This window comes from Hippopotamus amphibius, chromosome 2 (assembly GCF_030028045.1).
Source record: "Hippopotamus amphibius kiboko isolate mHipAmp2 chromosome 2, mHipAmp2.hap2, whole genome shotgun sequence".
Lineage (NCBI taxonomy): Eukaryota > Metazoa > Chordata > Mammalia > Artiodactyla > Hippopotamidae > Hippopotamus > Hippopotamus amphibius.
In genome coordinates, this window is record NC_080187.1 from 166,422,126 (window position 1) to 166,445,289 (window position 23,164).

A 23,164-nucleotide genomic window follows, 5' to 3' on the forward strand; every position below is an offset into this window, starting at 1 on the left:
TTTGATTTGAATATTCAATTTAAAAACCTACAAAGTGTCTTGCTAATTTAAAAAAAATGGTTTTTCAGATTTCATGTCAGCTTAATGTATTTTACCATTATGAATTCTTTGAAATTTTGTGCATTTTTAAGTGATCTATTTTAAAAGCCTCTGCATATAACCCTTGTTAACAGAGCCAATTCTTTCCACAATTTATTACTCTTATTTATATTTTTTTCCTGCAGCAGCATTTCTAAATCTATATCTTAATTTATGAATATCTTTATGCCCAAGTAATTATTGCCAAATAATGTGCTATTATTCACATTTTTAAAGTGTCCAAGCAAAATCAAAAATAAAGTAATTGTCACAAAAGCGAGTCACAAACCTTATTCTAGAATACTCTGCAGCCATCCCAAATGATGTTTCTAAAGAATATTTAATGACTTCAGAAAAATACTTTGGTACATTAAGTTTAAAATCAGATTAACAAACAATATTTTATTTCTATTATTCCATACATACACTCACATAGAAATAGAAGATTAACATTAACTCTGAGTTAGGAGCTGATAGATTATTTTTATTTAGATTTTTGTTTTTTCCAATTTTTCTAAATTAACACATATTGCTTTTATAATCAGCAAAAGAACAATGCATGTTATTCCAAAATGGAAGCACAGCTGAAGTAGTTGATTTGGGGGGGAAGCTGGGCCATTAGATTATGCAACCCATTTTTTTTTTTGAGGCATTTTAAACTCAAGTCATTGACTCCTTCAATAAACAATTATTGAACTATTACCAAGTAGCAGCATCTATTTTACATCAGGTTTAATAATTGGTTCTGGAGAAACTTTAGGAGGGGTATGTTGAGACGATTACAAAATGGTTCCCACAGGTAAAGGATGAAAGTAAAATCCATATAGTGTGATAGATGCGAGAGTAATAATCCTAAGAAAGTGCTATAAGCATATCAGGCCAGGGGAGGAACTATGTTCGACTAGATCACAAAGAACAGAATTTATCTGAACCTCATTAACTGAGTCCCTCAAAGAAATGTCTGTCTGATTTAGAGTTGGTTTCTGTGACTTGAACTTTTGAGTGGGGTGGATATAAATGAATATTATCTTAAAAAATTTGCAAATTTTTAATCTTCTAACTGTATTTGAACGGTTTTATTAAAAAAAGCACATGAATAGACATTTGCTGTGTTTGGGTGCTAAGGGATAGAAGGGTGAGTAAAACAAGTCTTGCCCTCAGGAAGCTCAGATTGTAAATCAAGTGCTTTTCTATGTCTTGTGTAATATGGACACGTGATAATTTTATTTAAATTTTTTGTTTAAAATCAGACAATAAGAAGTAGAAAATAGATGCTTTCCTTCTTTTGTATTGACTGTGAGGAGGGTTAGAGCTAAATGTTTCAGCAGAAATCATGGATATTAGTTGAGATATTTGTGCTACTTTCGATAAAAAATTTTCTAATCATTAAAATGGCTTCATTGTTTTTTGAAAAGATGCAGGTGATATATCATAAATTAAGACCACATAAATCCATTTATTGTTTATGAAGTATTTAAAATTTTATATAAAAGCAAAGACAATATTGGTAAAGAAAATAAAGATTAAAATGAATCTTCCTCATAGGTGACTTAAATTGTTTTCTTTCTCCAAAGCAAGTAAAATTTATTTCCATAAGTAAATTTTTTAAAAGTTCAACTTGTAAGGTTAGATGTAGATGGATATGTACTGAAATAAAGAGAAGACAAAGATGTGCTGGGCAGTGGTAGGACTGCTGTGGCATGGACAAACTAAACTAGCATTCAGATCTCATTATCTACACTTGTCAGCTTCGGCATTCAACCAGAGCAGCAAAGTGCAAAGATTAACGTACTCTAGAATGTTCCTCTTTTATCTAAAAGAGTAAGTACTTTTCTTGAATACATTCTGAAATAAGTCTAAAATATAATGATTTTTTCAGTTTATAAGGACTTCAATTTTCCTAGACAGTGTGGAAACTGGAAACAAACTTACTGAACAAAACAAAATATATGTATAAAAAGTATGTATAATATATAAATATAAAGAATTTATATATTTAAAGTAAGTTCAAAATTAATATTTAATTCAAGAAGTAAATATTCTACTTTGAGCTGTATGAGGTAGAGATTTTTACTTTGAATGCGTGTGAGATCAAATGTGTAAATTCAGTTTAAAAATAGTAAAGTATGGGTAAGAAGGTTTACTGTGGTTGCAATAATATGATTTTTGAGGATGGTATGTTTGAGGATAAGAATTAATAAGGAAAATGCAGCATGATAATTAGATAAAATATGGCTTTAATTCCATATAAATGACCTCATTTTAATTATGCAGACTTTCATCCTAGTGGAATATGAATTTTATAAGTGAATTTTAGAAATAATGCCATTTAAAATTTTCTGAGCCAAGAAAAGCAAATTATTTTTTCTCAGACTATTAAAACTATTTTTCCTGGTTATGTCACAAAGAAATAAACCTGCCAAATTCTTTCCCTTAAAAAGTTCATTTTCCAAATCAAGCATCAGAAACCACACACAAGAAATTTCAGCTCAAAAAATATTTTTTTCCAGGAAGGAACCCAAAAGGCAACTTTGGATTAATTGTACCTCACTTATTCTTTCTTATTAGTTTTTCAATATTTGGTCAGTGTCTCATAAAATGTACTGAATAACAGCATGTAAAATATCACAAAATAACCTTTACTAAAGAGAATAAATTAGGTTATGGAATATTATTGACTGGTGAGATGTATTTGATATTCATATACAAATTTTGAAAATACTTGGAAAATATTTGGCTATGAAAACATATAAGAGCCAATAAGAATGGAGGAAAAATTTGTATCCCTGGAACCAAGGGGCCTCAAAATGGGATTAGAAGAATTGCATCTTTATAAAAAAAGAAAAAAAAGTGCTGCTGTTAATGGTTTCTGAATTTGAATGTTGGATTGACTTAATAAAAGCTGATGTGCACAATTAAGGTTGGCAACACTAAGCAATAGCCTTCTGAGTGTGCTGAAGTCCAAGGAAAAAGTGTTTCATTCTGTTTTCTGCAGGGGACCTGAGCAGATTTTATAATACCTGGAGCCAGCAGGTTTTAGTTCTTATTAGAACAGCAGAGTCAACGTTATTACTGTCTAAGAAGAAGTGATGTTTAGGGAATCAAGTCTAACAAAAGAACAGTATAAAATAGAAATGTAAATGTAGGTATTGTGCATGTGTGCAAAAAGTAAAACCTTCAACATTTTGGACAAAAATTTTTAAAGTTCACTTCACTCCGTGACTTTAAATGTTAGAGAAATATAAGTTAAAAAATACTTTTAAAAACTTTAGCTAAACAATAGAAGCTGGACCTATTTTTTTCTAGCCCATTGATGAATATAAAAGCAAATAAAAATGTCCTCCAATAGCTGAGACAATGGACATTTTAGAAAAAATAGGTCTAGAAATCAGTACATGTACTCAGCTCCAAGATTGATTAAAGTTCTTAAAAAGCAAAATAATAGGGTAATAATAGAAAATAAAAACTACAGATGAATATTTTTATGATTTCAGATTAGGGAATGCCTTTCTAAGCAATATAAACAAAGGCAGAAAAGCAGCTTGAAACATATAAGCCCCCAAAAATTAAAAGATGAATTTTTTCTTGTAAAGGTAAGAAGTATTTGCCTTTACATATAGCAAAGGAATGACATTCCTTGTATATGACAATCTTTTATTCATTAATAAGCAGAAAGGGAATATTCCAATATAAAAATGTATGAGGAACTTAGAATATAATATTTTAAAAAAGAAGACATACAAGTGATCAATGAGCCCATTAAAATGTTTAACCTCACATAAGTAAAAATTAAATTGAAAAATTTAGTTATTGCCCTATAAGTTAATTATTTGGGTGGGGGAGAATGTTTAAAAACTTGGCATTCTCACATATAGCTAGTACATGTTGTTCTTACCTTAAATTAAGCTTTATTTTTATTTACTCCTGCTTATATGGTTTATGTCTATTTTCGTTCATTCTCTTTGCAGAGCTGTACTCATCCAAAACTTAAAGTGTAGTCACACTGGTGTCTGAGTTTATTCCTTACCCGGATCATTTGTGATTTTATAGTTAAACGCTTGTCTTTGAGGGCCTCCTGTCCTTTTGGGGGTCTCTGATTCTAGGATCATATTTGTTTTTTTCTCTGAATTTTTGAAATTTGCTTTCTTAAAGAGTCAATCAGTTTTTCTTGGTGAAAATTAATTTCACTTCTTTTCCGTTTTATTTTCCATGAAATTATCAGCAAGACAAGGCAACATTTTGTCACATTCTCAGGTTTCAGCAGAACAATATTTTGCCAGATGATTGTATGGTTGATATCTCCATTAGGACATTATTTTTCTGTTGTGCCAGTTTTGTGTCATTACTGTTATTTAAGCTGGTCTTACAGACTATCATATATGAACACTCTTAAGGAAGCAAACAATATAAAATGGTTATCTGTATATTAATCATCTATCATCCATCCATCCATCATCTCATCTATCCATTACCCTCATGCTCACAACTTGGTGTTTAATTGAGTAAAAAGGAGGCCATCCTGGGAGCATACTTTCTCTTTCAGATTTCCAGTTTCCACATTGATATATAATTTCTCTGCCCTTCAATTTTTTAGGCTGTAAAATGGTTGTACTCGGTGATAGACAGGATCCTTTCAGCCATAGAATTGCATATGTTTTCTACTCATTTTTCTTTCTCCACTGTCTGTTTCATCTGGACGAAGCATATAGTGCTTCCAGACTGACTCCCATTCAAATCGGCTTACTCTCAATCCTCTTTCTGATTACTGATTGTGAATTGCTGGACACTCAATATGCATGTTTTTGCCATCCGTGCTCTTCTTCAAAGCATCTGCTTTTAATTATGAGCAATTTTCTTTACCTTCAACTTTTAACTTAAATTCGTTTCCATTTGTTGTACAGTACTCCATTTCCCAAAGTGTGTTTTGTGGAACACTAGCTGTGTGAAATGTTAACGTATGCTGTTTGATAACAACATCAACAATAACAACAACAAATGATAGGGATTCTGAGATCAAAACTGTCTAGAAAGTAGTGGGTTAAATGAAAGAAAACTTTTGTAGGACTTCTCAGTGCCTTCAAATGCTAATTTATATTGAGAATTTAAATGCTAAGTTAATTGATAAGCTATAAAGAAAAATAAAATGTACGCACTTATTTCAAAATTATTTCAACATCCAGCCCTTCTTTGAAGACCATCCTAAAGGATTAACATTCATCTTTGGAAATTGTTGTAAGTACCTCCACTTACTTCTGCACACTCAAATCAGTTTACAAGGAGTCTTGATTAGGGCAGTGAACCTACTTTTCAAACTGGTATTCCCTGACACTGCCAGAAGTCCGTTATTCCAGTAATGTTAGCCATGATTTTAAAAAAAATCCAAAATTCATGAATATAACTTATATAAACAGCTATTCACTCTCTACATCCTTTTTTTCTTTGCTGAAGTTCAAACACCCAGAAGGGATTAAAACCACTGAATTCTTTCAAATCCTTCAAGTTTTCTTTATATAATTTCAAAGTCATCAGAGATGCACATCAGTTTCTTTCAGGTACTATCTATTGTTCATTCTCTTGTCACTCAGCAGAAATGGGGAGCAGTTGGCAAACTGTCAGATCTCAGGTACCTACTATTGAAATTGCAATAACCAACTCCATGGGAATTTTCTGCTTGTTATGGGGGAGCTCTAGTGGTTCTGAGATTTTTTTTCTTCTTGTTTCCTCTTTATTCACTCTCTTACATTTAGTAATTTACCAGCTATTTAAAAGTGATTCTAATGCTCCAGAATTAAAATTGTTTAGAATTCTCTCTCCTGTCCTTGCTTTCTCCTGAATTAGTTCCAACATCCTACAAGAATCTCTCATACTATTGAGAAATCAGACTATAAGAAGCAGTTTTTGTTCCACAGCTTACTTTTTCCTACACAGGACATCTAAGTTCCTGTCTCATGTAACTGATGACTGCTTTAAGCCCTCCCTCTCTAGCGATCTCATCTAATCTCCCTTTGATACATCTTCACATTAATTATTTCTAAATGTATTTCTGACCCTCCTCTCTTTCCTGAACAGTGGGCTCAAATATTTAACTGTAGCTGTTATCTCTAAGTTGAATGTCTAGTGGCATCTCAAACTCAACATAGTCAAAGCAGAAATCTTATTTCTCCCAAAACTTGCTTCCTCCCTGTCTTCTCTGTCTCAGATCATCAGCACCCCTATCAGGCTAATTGCTCAGAAATTTAGGAATCATTCATAACTCTCCTGTTCTCTTATTCCCCATAAACCTCTGATTCACTAACAAGACCTTCAGTTCTGCCTCCAAATTAGATCCTGTATCTTTTCAGTTTTTACTATCTCTAATACCACCATAGTCGTCCAAGCCATACATGTCTCTAGACTGGAAAACAGCTAATATCTTACCTGGTGTCTCTGCTTTGACTCTTTTCTCTTATACACAGAACCAGAGAGTGATTATTTTCAAAATGGTAATTAAATCTTATCACTCCATGCTTTAAAATCTTCCAGTGGTTGGGCAGTGCACTGAGAACAGAATGAAAACTTTTTACTGTGGGCTTTCAAGACTCTTTGTGATCTGACTTCTACCAGCTCTCTGACCTCATCTCAGGCACTTGCCCCTCTCTTCCTGTGCCTCGAAAATGCCCAGTACATTCCAATGTTAGTTCCTTTGCACTAGGTGTTTCCTATGCCTAGGGTGTAATTCCCCCAGATCTTCTTAAGTCTGGCCCTTTTCTGTCATCCAGGTTTTGGCTCAAATGTAAAGTCAGTGAAAACTTCTCTCATCCTTAACTCAAAGTTGTGCTTCTTTTTCCACCCCCCCCCCCCCAAGTCACTCATTACTACTGTATTATTTTTATTTAGTGCAATTGTCAGAAATAATCTTATTGTTTTCTTTTTATTTTAATATGATCTGTTATGGTAGGGACCTTGTCTGTCCTCACAACTGCACACCTGGTGCCAGCAGTGCCTTGCACAAAGAAGGCCTGAATACATCACTGCCATATCTGTAGAACATGAATGTCTTCAGCTCTCCTGAATTGCAAGCAAAACCATTAGCTTTTTGTAAGGCCCTTGTAAACTGACCAGCAAACATTTTTTTTTCCTTCTGGTAATAGGAAACTGTGGGAATATTGACTTTATTCCAATTTAAAAGAAAATGAAATACATTTTCTGACATTAAAAAAAAAACAAAACCAACACAACACCTCAGAGAATTCCAAAGGTCATTGCGTTGAGAATAATTCCACCATTCTCCTAGCTTAGCTGAATCTGGTACATGAGGGAAATTACACTCTACCATGGATGAAGCAAACCACTTTTTAAGGAAGTAAGGAGGGAAACTGCCAACACACATGTAGACCTTCTCATACCATCAAATCCAGAAAAAAAAATTCAGGTCTCTTCCGGAGCAGTGAATGACCTAATGTCGTTGGGGACGTTCAAGGCTCCATTTCTGACCCTGGGAATGAGGCTCCAAGAGAAAGTCATCTTGCAGTGAATGTCATGTCCTGGGTCAGAAACAGATGTCAAGACATAGATAAATAAATATTATAAACACACACAAAATGCAACTGAATACAAAATAAAACATACCTATTAGTTTCCATGTGTGTACATGTGTGCTTGTGCTGTATAAGGGAAAGGACTAGGGAAGTGGAAAAGTGGGCTATATAATTTACCTGGCCCACTGCAAAATAGTAATAAAAAAAAAAAAAATCATGAAGCATCCCAAGATGGTGACTGGAGCAGACCACAGGGCCTTTCAAAGGTCGAGGCCCTATGCACCTGCATGGTCACACCCCCTGTACGGTGTGGGAAGCATGCCCTGGTGAGAGGAGAAGATTAGAATTCATCTCCAAACATCACCCCCACCTCCCCACCCCCGCAAACACTACAACAACAAAGGCAGCAAGAAACAGCTATCAAAACTAAAGCAGATGGTGCCCAACCTTGATGGTGGCGCTAGTGATGGTTGTGGCGCTGGGAGCATCGCTCCATAAAGCTGACTTTAGCGTGATGGCAAAGCAAAGAAAACAGTTTCTGAGACTCCCGAAGTAGAAACATCAGACACAAAGAGTAAGGTAAAAGGAAAGAGGCCACATCAGACCGTCCTCCTTTTTTTATGTAGACAGTGCCTTCTCTTTCAAAAAGAGACCTTATCCTGAAATCAGCGACTTGTGTTTGGTGCCTTGGGAGCTGCGGTGGAGTGTGTGGGGTTGGGTATCAGGGTGTGTCAGAGTCAAAAAAGGTAGAGACATGTTTAAATACACTTCCGTGGACTGGCTTCCTGCCCTCTTTGGCAACAAGACCAATGGCTCCTAGGAGCCGGCATGGAAGTGGGTTTCCGGGGACCCTCTATTTTCATCCTCCCTCGACACTCCGAAGGTAAGACCCACGGAGAACCGCAGGGCTGGGCATTCTTGGGTCCGGCACAGGTTACCTCACTGGTAGAAGTGCGTAGTCCTCGGACATTTGGAAGAGGTGGCGGGGACTGCGGGGACCCTGAAGCTCGCGGGCCGAGGCAGCGGGTCGCAGGAGGTGCGCCCCGTCCCCTCCGCCCGCGGTCGGGCAGCAGGGCCAGCGGAGAGCGGAGTCCGGGAGGGGCCGGTCGGACCACGCCCGCGGAGGCGGCCCCGGCCGGGGGACCGGCTTAGGCCCCGGGAACCTCGGGCGGAGCGGGCGGCGACCGGCCACCCCGCGGCCAGTGCGGCCGCGCGGCCGCGGCTCCTGCGGCTCCGGCGCCCGCCGGGTGGTGGCTCCGCAGTGCCCGCCCCCAGCTCCCCTTCCCCGCCCCTCGCGCCCCCTTCCCCGCCCCCTCGCGGCGCCCGGGCCGCGCTGACCCGCCGCCCCGTCCCTCCGCGCGCGCCGCGGCGGCTGCTCCTCCGCGCGGCGGCGCCTCCCCCGCGCGCCGCCCGCGCTCCTGGCGGCGCAGTCCTCCCGCCTCGGCCATTTTCCCTCCGCCCCCTCCCCTCCCCTCCCGATCCTCATCCCCTCGCCCTCCCCCCGCGCGGGGACTTTTCCGGAAAGTTTTTATTTTCCGCCTCGACTCTTGAAGAAAGAAGCTCCCGGCTCGGCGGCAGCAAAACTTTTCAGCGGTCCGGCCCCGCGGCCCTCGGCGCGCCCGGCCGAGCGATGAGCGCCCCTCCGGTCCTGCGGCCGCCCAGCCCGCTGCTGCCCGTGGCGGCGGCGGCGGCGGCGGCGGCGGCGGCCGCACTGGTCCCGGGGTCGGGGCCGGGGCCGGGGCCCGCGCCGTTCCTGGCTCCCGTCGCGGCCCCGGCCGGGGGCGTCTCGTTCCATCTGCAGATTGGCCTGAGCCGCGAGCCGGTGCTGCTGCTGCAGGACTCGTCCGGGGACTACAGCCTGGCGCACGTCCGCGAGATGGCTTGCTCCATCGTCGACCAGAAGGTAAGGCGCCGCGCGGCTCCGAGCCCGGCGCCTCCCCGCCGTGCAGGGGGGCGCTGCCCGCCCGGCCGCCCCCTCGCCGCGCCAACTTTCCGGCTCCGGGGGCTCGGCCGGGAGCCAGCCTCGCCGGCGCGCTGGAAGGGTCTGGCACCGGCCGAGCTTGGACGCCCGCATCGGAGGCACTGCGCTCCTTGCAGTCCAGCTCTTTCCTCGCCCCATCCTTTTATGTTCCCGATTTCTCTCCAGTCTGCATCCTCCTCACCCATTTCCATCCCTTTCAGGACATTTCCAGGTATCTTGCTCTTTTCTGGTCGCGCCTCTCCCTTTCCCTTAAGACTTCCCGGCTCTCCGCTCTCTTCCCTCTGGACCCTGGACCAGCACATTCCTGGCGCCGTAATCCTCCTTCCTGCACTAGAGTTCCCCCGGGGACACGCTCAGCACGATTTCAGCACCACTCCCTTCCCCTTCAGGCCCCTCTCCCAGCCTCAGATTGATGCTGAGAAGTTCCTGGAAGGGTCTGGAGAGGAGGAATTTCTCACCTGTCAAAGAAGCTTTTAAGGGAGAATGATTGACTCGGCCAGCTGTGAAAACAACTGACCGGACCACAGCTACCCACCTCCTTGTGGTCTTTCATTCCCAACCCTGTGTGAACATGGGTGCAAATTTTTCAGTGATGAATCTGAAAGTTGCAGCGTTCTTGATTTTGATTCCCGGGGCACTGATAGTGGAGCGTTGAAGCGGGGGCACAGGCATGTAAATGGTACGGGTACTGTCCAGGAGCACCCGAGGATGGCTGTGCCCTTAAGTTTGAGGTTGTGGGACTCTGGACAGCGGCCACCAAAGGCAGGGTGGGAAAAGGGCCATTATCCTGGACCAGGCCAGTCAGGGAGGAGACCTAGCCCGCCCACCTCTGTTGATAGTGCGATTCTGAATTTCAGGTTGTTTCCGTAGCCATCCAGAGGGATGTTGCATGGGAGAGGGTGATAAGAGCATAAAGGAAAGGGGGCCATGGCGCCAGTCTTCTTAGTATAAACAGCAAGGGTTTAGGGGTGGAGACAGAGGTCTTTAAAGGTGCTAAATTTCAGCCCTGGAGGACTGACCAGTACTTGCCTTATAAAGATCACTCGAATAATCATGAAAGCTTTCTTTAAACTATTTGGAACAGAATTTGCTAAACCTGCGTGTTGTGAGTTGTGGCACTGAGCACAGGAATATTAGGAAGAGCTCCAGGGGAAAAAAGTCACTAATCTAAAAGTTGTGAAAGTTCTGGAGGCCAGACTAAGGTAACAGTGAGTGCCAGGAATTTTTGTTTATTGAACAGAATGACATTTTATAATACACGTGACTCTTAAGTTTTTTGCAACTTCCACATAAATGACAAATTTTGTCTAATTCTGTTGCAAGTCCTATCACATACCTTCTCATCATAAGTATTGTGGAGTGTCTGTTGCAGGTGAACAGGTGCCCTCTCCAAGGCACTGATAAGCCTTCCCTTAATGTCAGTTGCAGTCTGCAACAATTTTCATTGGGGTGCAAGCCAGTTAATTAAAGGACAATAATGAATAAGCATATAAACAATGTAAAATAAAGTTTCTTAAAAAGCTAATGTAATTGGATAGAATTTTAACTGAAAGCAAGTGATAGAGTTACAGGTAATATTCAAATTGGATCAAACTAATGTAGACAGACCATTTGGACCAGCTTTAAAACACACACATGCACATACATAAACACACACCTTCATGGAGTTTAGGATGGGGAGAAACATGTATGGTTGAAGAGGTTTATGACTGGAAATTGATTGGAGAGTGAATCCTTATCTCAGTAGCTACCAAGAGCCATGTTATGGGGAGGGGGTGACTTGTGTGTGGAGGAGAGAGGCAGCAAGCACCTATGGAGCACAGCAGGCTTGAGGGTAGAGGCTAGGATATTTAGAGAAAGTAAGACTGAGTAGGCCTTGCAGTTAAGATGAACTCAAATTACTAAGAGTCTCCGTAATCGTTTACACAGAGTTATCAAACCAAGGACATACGAAAGATGGATTTTCTGCATGGAATATGTTTTAGAATGCCAAAAATCTTATGGCAGAAGGTAAATTGGAGTTCATGAGCTAATAGAGTTCTGAGCCAGAGCTCTGGGGGAGAGACCTGGAGAAATACTGGGAAAGGAAAATAATCAGCCCTGGTGACTGATTTATAGGGGGAACCCCTTCCTTCTGTGTTTACTCTAGTAGTTCTTCTGTCTCTAAGAGTTTGAAAAGTTTGGCTGCTTGTAATAGCTGGAATCAAGTTCTCACTTACAATTTTTTTTAAGGTTAAGGCAAAGGGAGAGATTTAGAAATGTTGATTTGAGAGTTATTATGTACCGGATACTAGAAATAAGTATTTACTGGATGGTGGGTCTAAATAGGAAAATTTTCATCTATCTTTCTGTCTTCTATCATGTATCTTGAGATACAGTTATTGCCTCAACAAGGTTAAGAGGGCTGAGTATCCATCACAGAATAGTTTTGTGACTGTAGAAATGGAGGAGGGGTCACTGTGGAGTTAAGGAAGAAATAAGGGACGAGATCCTTTGTCCCTTATTTCAGGTTCTCTTGAGGTACTTTTTCTTCAAGATACTAACTCTGAGGAAGGATGACAGGAGAGAAAAAAGAGAGGAAGGGAGAGAGGGAAGGAAATGGCTGTTTTAGGAGAGTGCTGGGAGTTTGAAGTCATTTACAGTTTACTTTGTAGAATGGAGTCTTGTTGAGCTCACAGCAGAATTCTCCAGATTTTCTGAGCCTCCACATTCAGTGTGTTATAACACATTAAGAGGGTTTTCATACGATGTTTGAGAGTTCTCTAAATACTAACAGAGATCAGACTAGCTTAAATCTTTGGAAGTATTAGCTGACAGTTCAGTTTATATCAGCAACATTCATGGGACATTTTCTGTGGGAAGAGTGATTGAGGTGTACAGAGCTACATAAGAGAAGTCCTGTCCCTGAGAAACAATCTTTAAGTATTATTCTTATTATTTAGAATTTAGAGTATAGTTTTTATTTAATTATGTAGGTTTGGAAACTGGAAGACATATGATTGTACTTGAAAATTTTTGGTGGTAATTGAACAAAAAAATTCTTATTTAAAGATAAATGTACCCTAAGTATGTACTGAATTATATAGCTAAAGAATTTTTAAAAATTTTTAATCTTTTTTTAAGTTTAATTTTTATCTTATATTGTAGTATAGTTGATTTACAATGTTGTATTAGTTTCAGGTGTACAGAAGTGATTCAGTTATTTTTTAAAATATTTTAATTTACATGAAAAATCTAGTGTTGCATTTCTGTATGTAACAATTTATGAATACAGAGATAGAATTAATTCCTTCTTTTTTTAATATTAACTTAAGGTTTTATTTATATTATGCTTATTTCTTTACTTTGCAAGCATGTAACCTTGAAGGTTGGTTGTATATAAAGACATGTATCATGTTAGATAGTAAGATAGTATACATGATTATTATTTTCTGGAGGGTAAAAAAAATAATAACAGTAATTCACTTCACTTTGAAACATTGTTACTTTCTACTATCAAAAGAACCTTGAATATATAGACTAAGAAGGAATTGTTTTGAAACAAGAAACAGTATTCTAAAGGAAGAATTACTTTAGTTTCATAGGACATCATCTGTGTGTCTACACACACACACACACACACACACACACACACACACACACATGTTTTTAAAATAAGCAGTATTAATTTAGGGATGCGGGATGCGATTAATATGACTATCCATTTGTTGCCTCTTATCTTATTAGAAAGATGACTCATATTTCCCTTTTGAATGTAAAATGAAGTAATAACATCTATAAGACTCCTGGCATAGTTTCACTTTGCATAGTCATTTATCTGACCAAAGAAACTAACGAGTGAGATTTTATAGAAGATAGCTCACTAAAAGAGTAACAGAAGTCAGTGTCTTGGTTTGAGCACAGCTGTGCTCTACTTATAGTTGTTTTGCTTTCTTAATTGTAAATTGTTTTCTTAACACTTGTAGTGTCACTTTAATTTTTGCTGTTAATTTTAGCTACCCTACTTCTACACAGATTGAGGAAACTGGAAGGAATTAGCTGCTTGACCAGGCCAACATATGTAGACCAACAAAATCCTTTTAAGCTAATAAGTGTTTGGGTCTTAGATTTGTATTTTTTATTCAGATTTTATATTTGTCATCATTGTATGTCTGTTGATTTCTGATTTAATGAGGAGGTATGGAATGTGTCAGTTCATTAAGTGATTCTTAAAGTAATATAATGCTTTAATACTGTATATTTAAAATTGTCTTTTCAAGTTTAGTTATAATAGGATTATATTTTGATATATGTATAACGCTTATGTAATATGTATCTAATATATACATACATATGTAGTATATTACCTTAATGTCTGTGTGTTTTGAAACAATTTCGAAAGCCTAATTATCCATGTATAGCCTCCAGATGCTGAACTATTGTTTTATATTTTGCATTGTAGGCTGCAGAAAGTGGGGCCTTGTTATATATTTCATAATCCAAAAGAGAAACTCTGCTTTATGTTTTTTCCATCAAGACACAGAACCAAAAACCTTTTCTTATTGATGTATACTGTTTAACAGTTTTCCCAAGGAAATATCATTTGAGTAAGCCTTCCAGACTTTGGGCTGGGAAGAATTGGACAATTGGCTGTTTTGACAAATTTGTGAATTACTTTAGACCTTTAGATCCAGGATTAAGATAAATTTGAAAGAATTTTCTGTGACAGCTGTAGTGGGTGTGTGTATGTGAGCGTGGAGGCTGCGAGTAGGGAGTGGAGCTGGAAGACTATTAATGAAGTTTGAAAATCTGTCCCATACTTCATGACTGTGTTACTCTATCACTGGACTCCTGTGATAGCCATTAAGGGAGATTTAAAACTTTATTTTGACAATTATTATTTTTTTTTTTGGCAAGATGATTGTATGTAGGTCTTCACTATTTATGTGTAAATGACTTTTAATAACCTTACTAGACAATACAAACAAATTTATAACCCTATGAATGTATGGTTGTCACTTATCTAAGATTGCTTTGAAGATTAAAGATAATATGTGTAAAGGATTAAATATACTGCCTGTAAATAGGTGAATAATAAATAGGATTATTGACATGCGAGACTTTATGGACTAACGTATTGTTTTGTTAACAAAAGAAATGTGTACTCTTATCATCTCATTCTTGTCTCAGTATAAAATTAAAATTGTGTTGAAAAGCAATATGGCTAGTAAGGTCAAGGTAACATTTTTTTTTTCTGCCCTCTATATTAGGGCAAATCTTAGGAGTAGTTGAATTTTGATACTGCCTCTCAAATTCAACCTCTCAGAATTCCTCAAGGAGTAATTTGATTATTGCTAAATGAAAAACACATATGTTGATAAAGCCTCTCTTTGTTGCATTTTATTATTTTTTACAAGAAGTTGATTTAATTCCTTTTCAATTGCATGAGGAATTCTGATGATATTTCATTTGATAAAAAAGGGAAATAAAATAAGCAATGGTATAACGTTTGGCAGCGTAATGATTCTCAGACCTGTTCCTCAAGACTGAAGTCAGAAGTTCCTTTGTAAATCAATGCGTGATGTGAGGAGGAAGGCACTTGGAAATGACTTATGGAGATCACATTTTGCTCTCATGGTAGCATATAAAGCTTGTTTGGTAAACTGTTATATCTGATGAATAGCTAATAAAACATGGTTGTGCACATGCAGAAGTGCTATATTAGGTTGAGAGGCAATTTTACTGGGAAACAATTGAGATAGCAGTTTGGCTAAGCCAATCACAAATCTTTTTCCAGATCTTTTTGCTAACTACCTACCACTTTTAATGGATGTCCATGCTCCATTAAAAAAACCTTTAGACAACAGCAGTAATTACTCATCCATCTTTTAAAGAAGAAAAGTGGAATCGAGAATAATATGAAACCTCTGTGTGTGTGTGTGTGTGTGTGTGTGTGTGTGTGTGTGTGTGTGTGTGTGTATTAGACTGGAATCATTGGATAAGCTCTCAGACTATAGTGAGAAACTAGTATAACTAATACAGTCATCAAGATAGCAAGGCTGGACTCGGATTAGAAGTGAGTGAAAGGCAGTTTCATTGGAGTTGATCATAACATGAGAATTCTTTGTTTTATTTTTATATTTGTTTGTGTGTTTTGAGAATAGCTAATGCTTTTGACCTCTGACCTTTGATAGCCACCTTGGTTTATCTGAAAGATCGAAGCCCAAAAGTGAAAACAGAGGTTGAAAGTAGGTGTTTTTAAAGATAGTACTCATCTTTTAATTTCCCTAGTATTATTCTAGAGAAGTTTTGAAAATGAATTTCAGTTAATTAAATCTTTCCTTGATGTTGGAATTTTTTAGAATAACACAAAACAGCAAGCAAAAATGCATCAATATTTCTCTTTCTTCTGATACAATTTAGATACAGAGAAAATGGTTATTTTGCTCACAGATATTAAAAATTCTTTTCCATCTACAAGAATATGTGAAATTTCTCCCAGGAATTCCTCTGATACTGTCAACCAAATATTTTTGTACCATTAAAAACTGATAATGACAGCACCACTTGAAGTTACTTGGCAGCAGAGAAACCCACATTATGCTGTTTCTTATTCTGTCTTTCTGGTATCACAGAAAACAGATAATTAAATAAATAAAGCCTTTAATTACATGGCCTCTGTGGCCATTATGGAATATCACACAATTTATATATAGTTATGAAGGTAAGAGTTGGTGTAAAAATACCACATATTGAGACACAATTATGCCTGTCCAAATTTATAATTTCCTTTATAGAAATTTCTTCCAAAGTTGCAAAAAGGTTTTATTTGGCTAAAGCTAGACAGTTGATACAGCAGCTAAGCAATGTTGGCAAATATGAAGATTAGATTTTTAAATATGCAATCATGCACAAATTTGTCCAACTTATTTTAGGGAAAAGGAAAAAAGTTACATACCCTTCACTGCTTCATTGCTTCACTGGCTTTTATTCTGACCAGGCCGCCGATTGATGAGGAATTTGTTGAATCACTGCTTGTATTTAGGCACAATTTCAAAAATTTCTGAATGCCTCTCTCCCTAATTGTCAGCAGCCACTTTTTTCACATATATGTCATGAAATGAATGTGATAGTTAAAATATGAGCCACACGCAGCTGTGGCTTTCACCATTGTTAAAAGCAGGAAAGAGTTGAGGGGAATTGTGGGCACAGGAGAGGTGGCAGTTAAGCTTTGGTGATGGCTTTGAATCCATGGTGGTTGAGTAGACTTGAGTAGGCTACCGTGGGCAAGGCCTGTGGGATCTTGAAACTAGTGGCACCTGAGGGCAGTAAAGGAGAATGACAGCAAAGCTCTGACCTCCTGTGGATGGAGTTAGCAGGAATGGTCCCACCAGGTAAAGCATGCCTAGCAAGAGGGAGAGGTATGGAAATGGCTTTTTGCAAGCAGAGTCAGTCCTCTTGGGAAGTTTTCAGTGTCACAGATGAGAGGTTCAAAGAGCAACTCCGCAAGGACTTGACTGTTTGACTGTGAGAGTTTCAGGAAGAGCTTGTCCTGGGAGCCTTTGATCCTGCTCTACAAGGTTCTCGGGCCTCATGGTCACAATGGCCTGCAAAGGGGAGCCTCCAGGAGCAATACCTTCCCGGCATTGACTGTGTGCCAGTATGTATCTTGGCTTCTTTGCATTGGTCATGTCTGATTTTTGCAGTAGCTCTTTGTGATAGTCGTTTTCTCTCCATTTGAAGGATGAGGAAGCTAGGTAAGGATCAGAGAGGTTAAATCATTTACCTCAAATCACATAGCTACTAAGTGAAAAGCAAAGCCACCCAATTTTTTGTTCCTTTCACTGTAGGTAACCTAAGAACAAGGAGGGCTGGGATGGCCATACATCTATACACAGAGTTTGGAATTATCAAATTGAGGGGGAGGGGGAATGTTAAACTCCCTTATGTTGGGCGAAATTTACTTAAAAACACTTCAGCTTTGACAGTGTGATATTATTTCTGTTAGTTTAAATTATTCCTTAATCTCGAAGACTTCCCTGAATCCCAGTTGGTGGAATTCTAAGCACTTTGGAGACCACCACTGCATGGCTTCTCTTATCGGTGGCAAGATACCCACCCTAGGTATCGATAATTAACATAAGGGACATTAAATACAGACTTTCATTGGGGATATTAGGGCCATTAGAGATATGTGATTGCCTGAAGTATTTTAGAGACATGCATCACCCTTGAGGAGTCACATGCACTGTAGTGTATCTGCTTGTTAATATGTTTCTTTTTAAAATAAATATCTATATAGCAGGATCTGGTTTGGTATTTGCTTTCATTATACTCCAGCAAGAAGATGTGGGGATAGCCAGTCCTCACCCCTCTTTAAATTTCCAAACACCACTGTCATTTATCCAGAGAAGTTAATTACCTTATGTGATTAAATTTCCTGGGTTGGTTCACAACACTTCATTCCAAGGAAATGTGGACACAGAGGAGTTTTGGAAGAAGTGATTGTGGTAAGAACATGTATTGATAAGTGTAGCTCAAGACTAGTGGATATAAAGACTCTTAGCTACCCGTGAAAATCAGTGAATCATTTCTTCTTGAACAATACATTGATTCTGAGCAGATTCTGTGAAAATAAAGGGTCTTAAGAAAAGTGCCTGTCAGTGGTTACTTTTCGTTTGAGAAGTATTTGGATTGCTTGTGTGCATATAGTAAAGATTATGCTTTGCAAATATGTTTCCTCTTTTTATAAAGTTTATGTATTTGTTTGCTTACTTTTGGTCAATTATAAATTAGTTCCCACCCTAAGGTAAACTTCGTCTCACTTGTGCATAATCAATTACAGGCTGTGTGGAATTTTTCTTTCCACTTTAGTAGTGCTAAAGAATCTGGATTGTGAATTGTCTTGCGTTCCTTTGTGTTGCCTTGTACAGGGCGGAGGCCAACACTTACCATGTAGATTAACTGTACTGTTTTTACAAAAATGTAGTTGTATATATAGGTAGACATGATTTTACTTAAAGTATAACCATAACTCAATTATATCCGAAGGGTTCCTGCCCTGAATGACTTTTGGGAAGCATATAGTTAAGTAGTTACTCAGCCTTAATAGATTAGAAAGTTACCTGAAATATTGCCTCTCTCTGATATATTTGGAACTTTGCAGCTTTAGTGCAGTGGACAGTTTACATAGAGAATTCTCTTTTAACGTGACTCACTGGTAGTCTCTTGGCTGGCAAAAAAGGGAGCAGACCTGTCCAGCTGCACTAGAAATCTGAATGTCTTCTAGTGGAGTACTGTGCCTGTAAGCTTTATCTTGAGATAACCTATCTTGAACTAGGAGGGCATGGCATCAGTTGTTGTTTGAGGAGTAGTAAGGTGGACCACTCATGCCTGGCTCTTCTCTACCAATGGTCGGTGCTGAGAAAAAATTACTTAGCTTTAGAGTAGTTTCTAGACAGGAAGGTTCTATGCCCTTCCCTTTGACACAAGCTAATTCCATCTACTTACGTGGCATGAGCTCTTGTCACCTGGGATGTAGATTTTTAGAGTATTTAAGTAAGTCCAATAGCTTGTGTAGATTTGCAAAGAATGAAAGACTAGATCTTGTATGATTTCCGCTTTTATTCAATTCTTTGGCAAGAATGGGGAGCAAAAGTGAACATACAGTGAGAATGGACTAATTGAGCGGAATTAAATAGAGTGACCAGATGCCCACTTGTCTGGGACAGTCCCAGTTGTGTCTGTTTTCCAGGAATTCTTTTTTGGTAAAATTCTTTATTGGTAAAAACTGTGGAATTTTAAGTTAAAAGCAAACAACAAACAAAAACAGAAAGAAAAACCTTACTTAGGACAGACATTTTATTGCCTTTTAGCCAAATGTCCTTGATATTTAAAAATAAAAGCAAAACTTGGAATTTATTTCATGGAGCTATCAGATTATATGTATTAACCATGTCACATTGAGTAACTTTTCTAAATGGAGTCTTAAGCTAAAAACAAAACAAAAACCTTACTTTGATTAGAATATTATCCCCTTTGACCAAAAGTTTCTGTATAACTTAAAAATGAAGATAGCCGACATTTAGAATTGACTTCATAAACCAATTAATTAGATCTGACTTTGAATACAGTATCTAATGTGATTTGAGCTCTACTTTTTCCAACCAGTGTAAATCAAGATACTATGACACTTATGTGCACGTTTTTTGTCTCAAATAGCAAATAATTTTACTTATTCTGGTAGTTCATACTGCCCTTATTAATTCAAGTAAGTAAACAGAAAGGCCTGCCTTGAAGCTCCAGCACCCTTGGCAACCATCACAAAGGCAGAATACACTGACTTACATGCAAAGAGATAACATTATCATAGTTTCAAGTTGTACTTTATTGTATTCTCTGGTCTGCAGAAAATATGTGGTTAGCAAAAAAGGAGAAATTGCACACAAATATCCTTGATTACTTAGAAAACTTGTCTTATATTTAAAAAACAAGTAGGTGAATTAGGGAGATAATTATTTTGGAAATTGTATTGTCCCACAATAACAGTGTGTAGGCTGTAGCTCATATTTTCTTAAGATGTTCACAGGCATAGCCTGGAAGAAGCAAATATATAAGTTATACCTGCTCCTCTATGCTTGATTTCTATTGATGAATATGCTGTTGAAGTAATGTTAAGAATTTTAAGTTCAGAAGTTATAATGTTGAAAATAATGCAAGTCAGTGGGGTCTAAACCCACTTGAAAAGGAACTTGAGTTTGTATGATCATTTCTGTTTAGAATTTTTCCCACGTGGAATATTATAGTTTTATACTTCAATTTAATAATTGTTTTTCTTTTATTTTAAAAATTTTAAAATTACCACATATAATAGGCTGAATAGTGACCCTCAAGGATGTCCACATCTTAATCCCTGGAACCTGAAAATGATATGGCAAAAGGGACTTAGCAGTTGTGTTTAAGAATTTTGAGGTGAGGAGAGAATCCTGGATTCACTGGGTAGGCCCAGTCCCATCATATGAGCCCTTAAAAGTGGCGAACCTTCCAGGTTAGGTCGGACAGATGACACCAAAAAGCAGGAGAGATTACAAGTATTAAAAGGGAATGGATCCCCTTTTGCTGATTTTGAAGGTGGAGGAAATTGGCCAAGAACAAGGAATGTTTGGATCATTATGAGGGGGAAACTGGAGGAGTAGAGCAGAGTAGGAGGAGGAGATGTGACAGCAGAAACTAGCGGTGAAGTGATTCAAGAAAGGGGTCATGAACCAAGCAATACCGTTGAAGCTAGAAGCTGAAAAAGGCAGGAAAAATGATTCTCCCCTAGAGCCTGCAGAAGGAACCACATCTTGACTTTAACTCAGTGAAACTGATTTTGGAATCCTCATCTACAGAACTGTGAGAGAATAAATTTGTGCTTTTTTAAAGCTGCTAAGTTTGTGGTAGTTTGGTACAGAAGTAATAGGAAACTAATATACCACATCCGCTGCAGAAAAGGTGAGAAATTCAGATAAATCCCCAAAAGGGAGTTCTGTTCATTCTATAAATGAATATACTCAGCACAACTCATATATAGTTTTTTCTCTTTTCATTTGATACTGTCTTTCTGTGTCAGATTTTAAATGCAAAATGTTCAATGACCTTGGGAGTAATTTTTGTGTGAAGAAAGGCTATTCAGATATTTACTTTGGTTTTAGAATTTAATATTCAAGTTATTAAAGTTATAGATTCAGATGTTAGTCTTAATCTTTCTGGTGCAGCTTATAAATATTTTAATTTTTTAAGTCTAGTAGATTTTAACAATCACAGTTAAGAACCTTTGAAAAATTAGTAACCTTTGCAAATCCAATTATTTAGGTACTTTAAAACATTTTAAATTGCATTTCGAAATTTAATATATTCGATTTCCTTTAAATACTGAAATCACCTGCTTGATAAATCTTTATATCTTAAGTAATTCTTATACATCTTATAAATGAAACATAAATATGCAAATATGGTAAAATTTAAGTTCTTAAATGTTCCATTGCTATATACAGAAGACAAAATTAAAATTAATTGCTTAATTTATATAATATGCACAAAACTATTAATATGATGGTTTTGACTCGAACTTTTCTATATTTAATTTCAAATGTTCCCATTTTTGAAAGATGTTTTTCTACCTGTGAAATAGTTACGTGATTCTACAGTTTGCGGAGTTCCCTCCCCATATAAATTTTGCAGTTGTCTTCTTGGCTTGCTTAAGTTTACATAAACGCCAGTGCTTTTAGCTGGGACAGGGATTGGATTCTTGCTGGAAGTATAGGTCAGTTCCATGGAATCCTGTTTCTCTCTGTGATTCCATTACTTCAAGAATGGGGGTAATCATGTATTCCGCATCCCTGGATTCAATTTATATGTTACTTCTGTGTGCTGAAAGTCTCAAATTCCTATCCAGATTGATCATTTGATTGGATTTTGAATTACTTTAAGTCCTAAGATAAATGAATCCCTTTTCCGTCTATACTAAAGAGCTCCGAACCTAAAGGAGTAACTGCATTTTCAATTTTTTTTCCTTAAGGCTACATTGTTCTTAGAGATATTAAGTAATATGTGATTGAATGTTGGCCCTCTTGCAGGGCTTTGCCTGACCATGAAGTCACAATTCATAAGATGATTCTCCTAACTTGGTATCTTCCTCTGTAAATAAAAGAACACTCAGGGCACCACTTTCTAATATCTGAATAGAATTGGTATATGAATTTGTCAATATTTTTAACTTGTCTGTTACTCTTGGATGTTTAGGATTCTTTCAGTTTTGGGTTTTAGTGTTTTTTTTTTAAAGTCTTTATGCATATGCCATGCAGAATTTTTCTCACATATACAACATTTATATTTGGACTTGTCAGTTAAAATTCCTAAGATTAATATTGTCTTTTAATATTCTGTTAATATTCCTGATTAATATTTAGATTATAGTTTTCATTTTAGAATTATAGTGATTCTTTGCTTTCTTCAATTTGAAATGTACAAATTCATAGGGTTTTGGGTTTTTTGCTCTTTTTTTTTTTATAAATTTATTTTATTGGCTGTGTTGGGTCTTTTTTGCTGTGTGCGGGCTTTCTTTTTAGTTGTGGTGAGTGGGGGTTACTCCTCATTGTGGTGCGCGGGCTCCTCATTGCCGTGGCTTCTCTTGTTGTGGAGCACTGGCTCTAGGCACGTGGGCTTCAGTAGTTGCAGCACATGGGCTCAATAGTTGTGGCTCATGGGCTCTAAAGCGCAGGCTCAATATTTGTGGCGCACAGGCTTAGTTGCTCCGCGGCATGTGGGATCTTCCTGGAGCAGGGATCGAACCCGTGTCCCCTGTGTTGGCAGACAGATTCTCAACCACTGTGCCACCTAGGAAGCCCCTTTGCTCTGTTTTTAAAGAGAAAAATCAAGTGAAGCAAGCACCAAGGTGCAGAATAAACTGTTATATTTAATAGCCAACACTTAAATCCATCACTGAGTAGACTACATATGGAATATATCTAGCACATTCACAATGAACAAATAATAAAATTTAAAAAAGAGAATGCTTTCCATTTTCCTGCTTTCTTTTGTAACAACTGGCCCGATATTTTCTCTGTAT

The 23,164-nt window shown here is 37.9% G+C and overlaps 1 protein-coding gene across 1 annotated transcript in view; it reads left to right on the forward strand.

Moving 5' to 3' along the window:
• The first annotated feature begins 9,039 nt into the window (after window positions 1-9,039).
• Window positions 9,040-23,164, forward strand: part of PRKD1 (protein kinase D1) — a 313,425-nt gene continuing 299,300 nt past the window's right edge. Inside the window, exon 1 of the mRNA XM_057722272.1 lies at window positions 9,040-9,498. Coding sequence (XP_057578255.1) covers window positions 9,226-9,498 — 273 coding nt within the window. The 5' untranslated portion in view covers window positions 9,040-9,225. The remainder of the gene's footprint in view (window positions 9,499-23,164) is intronic.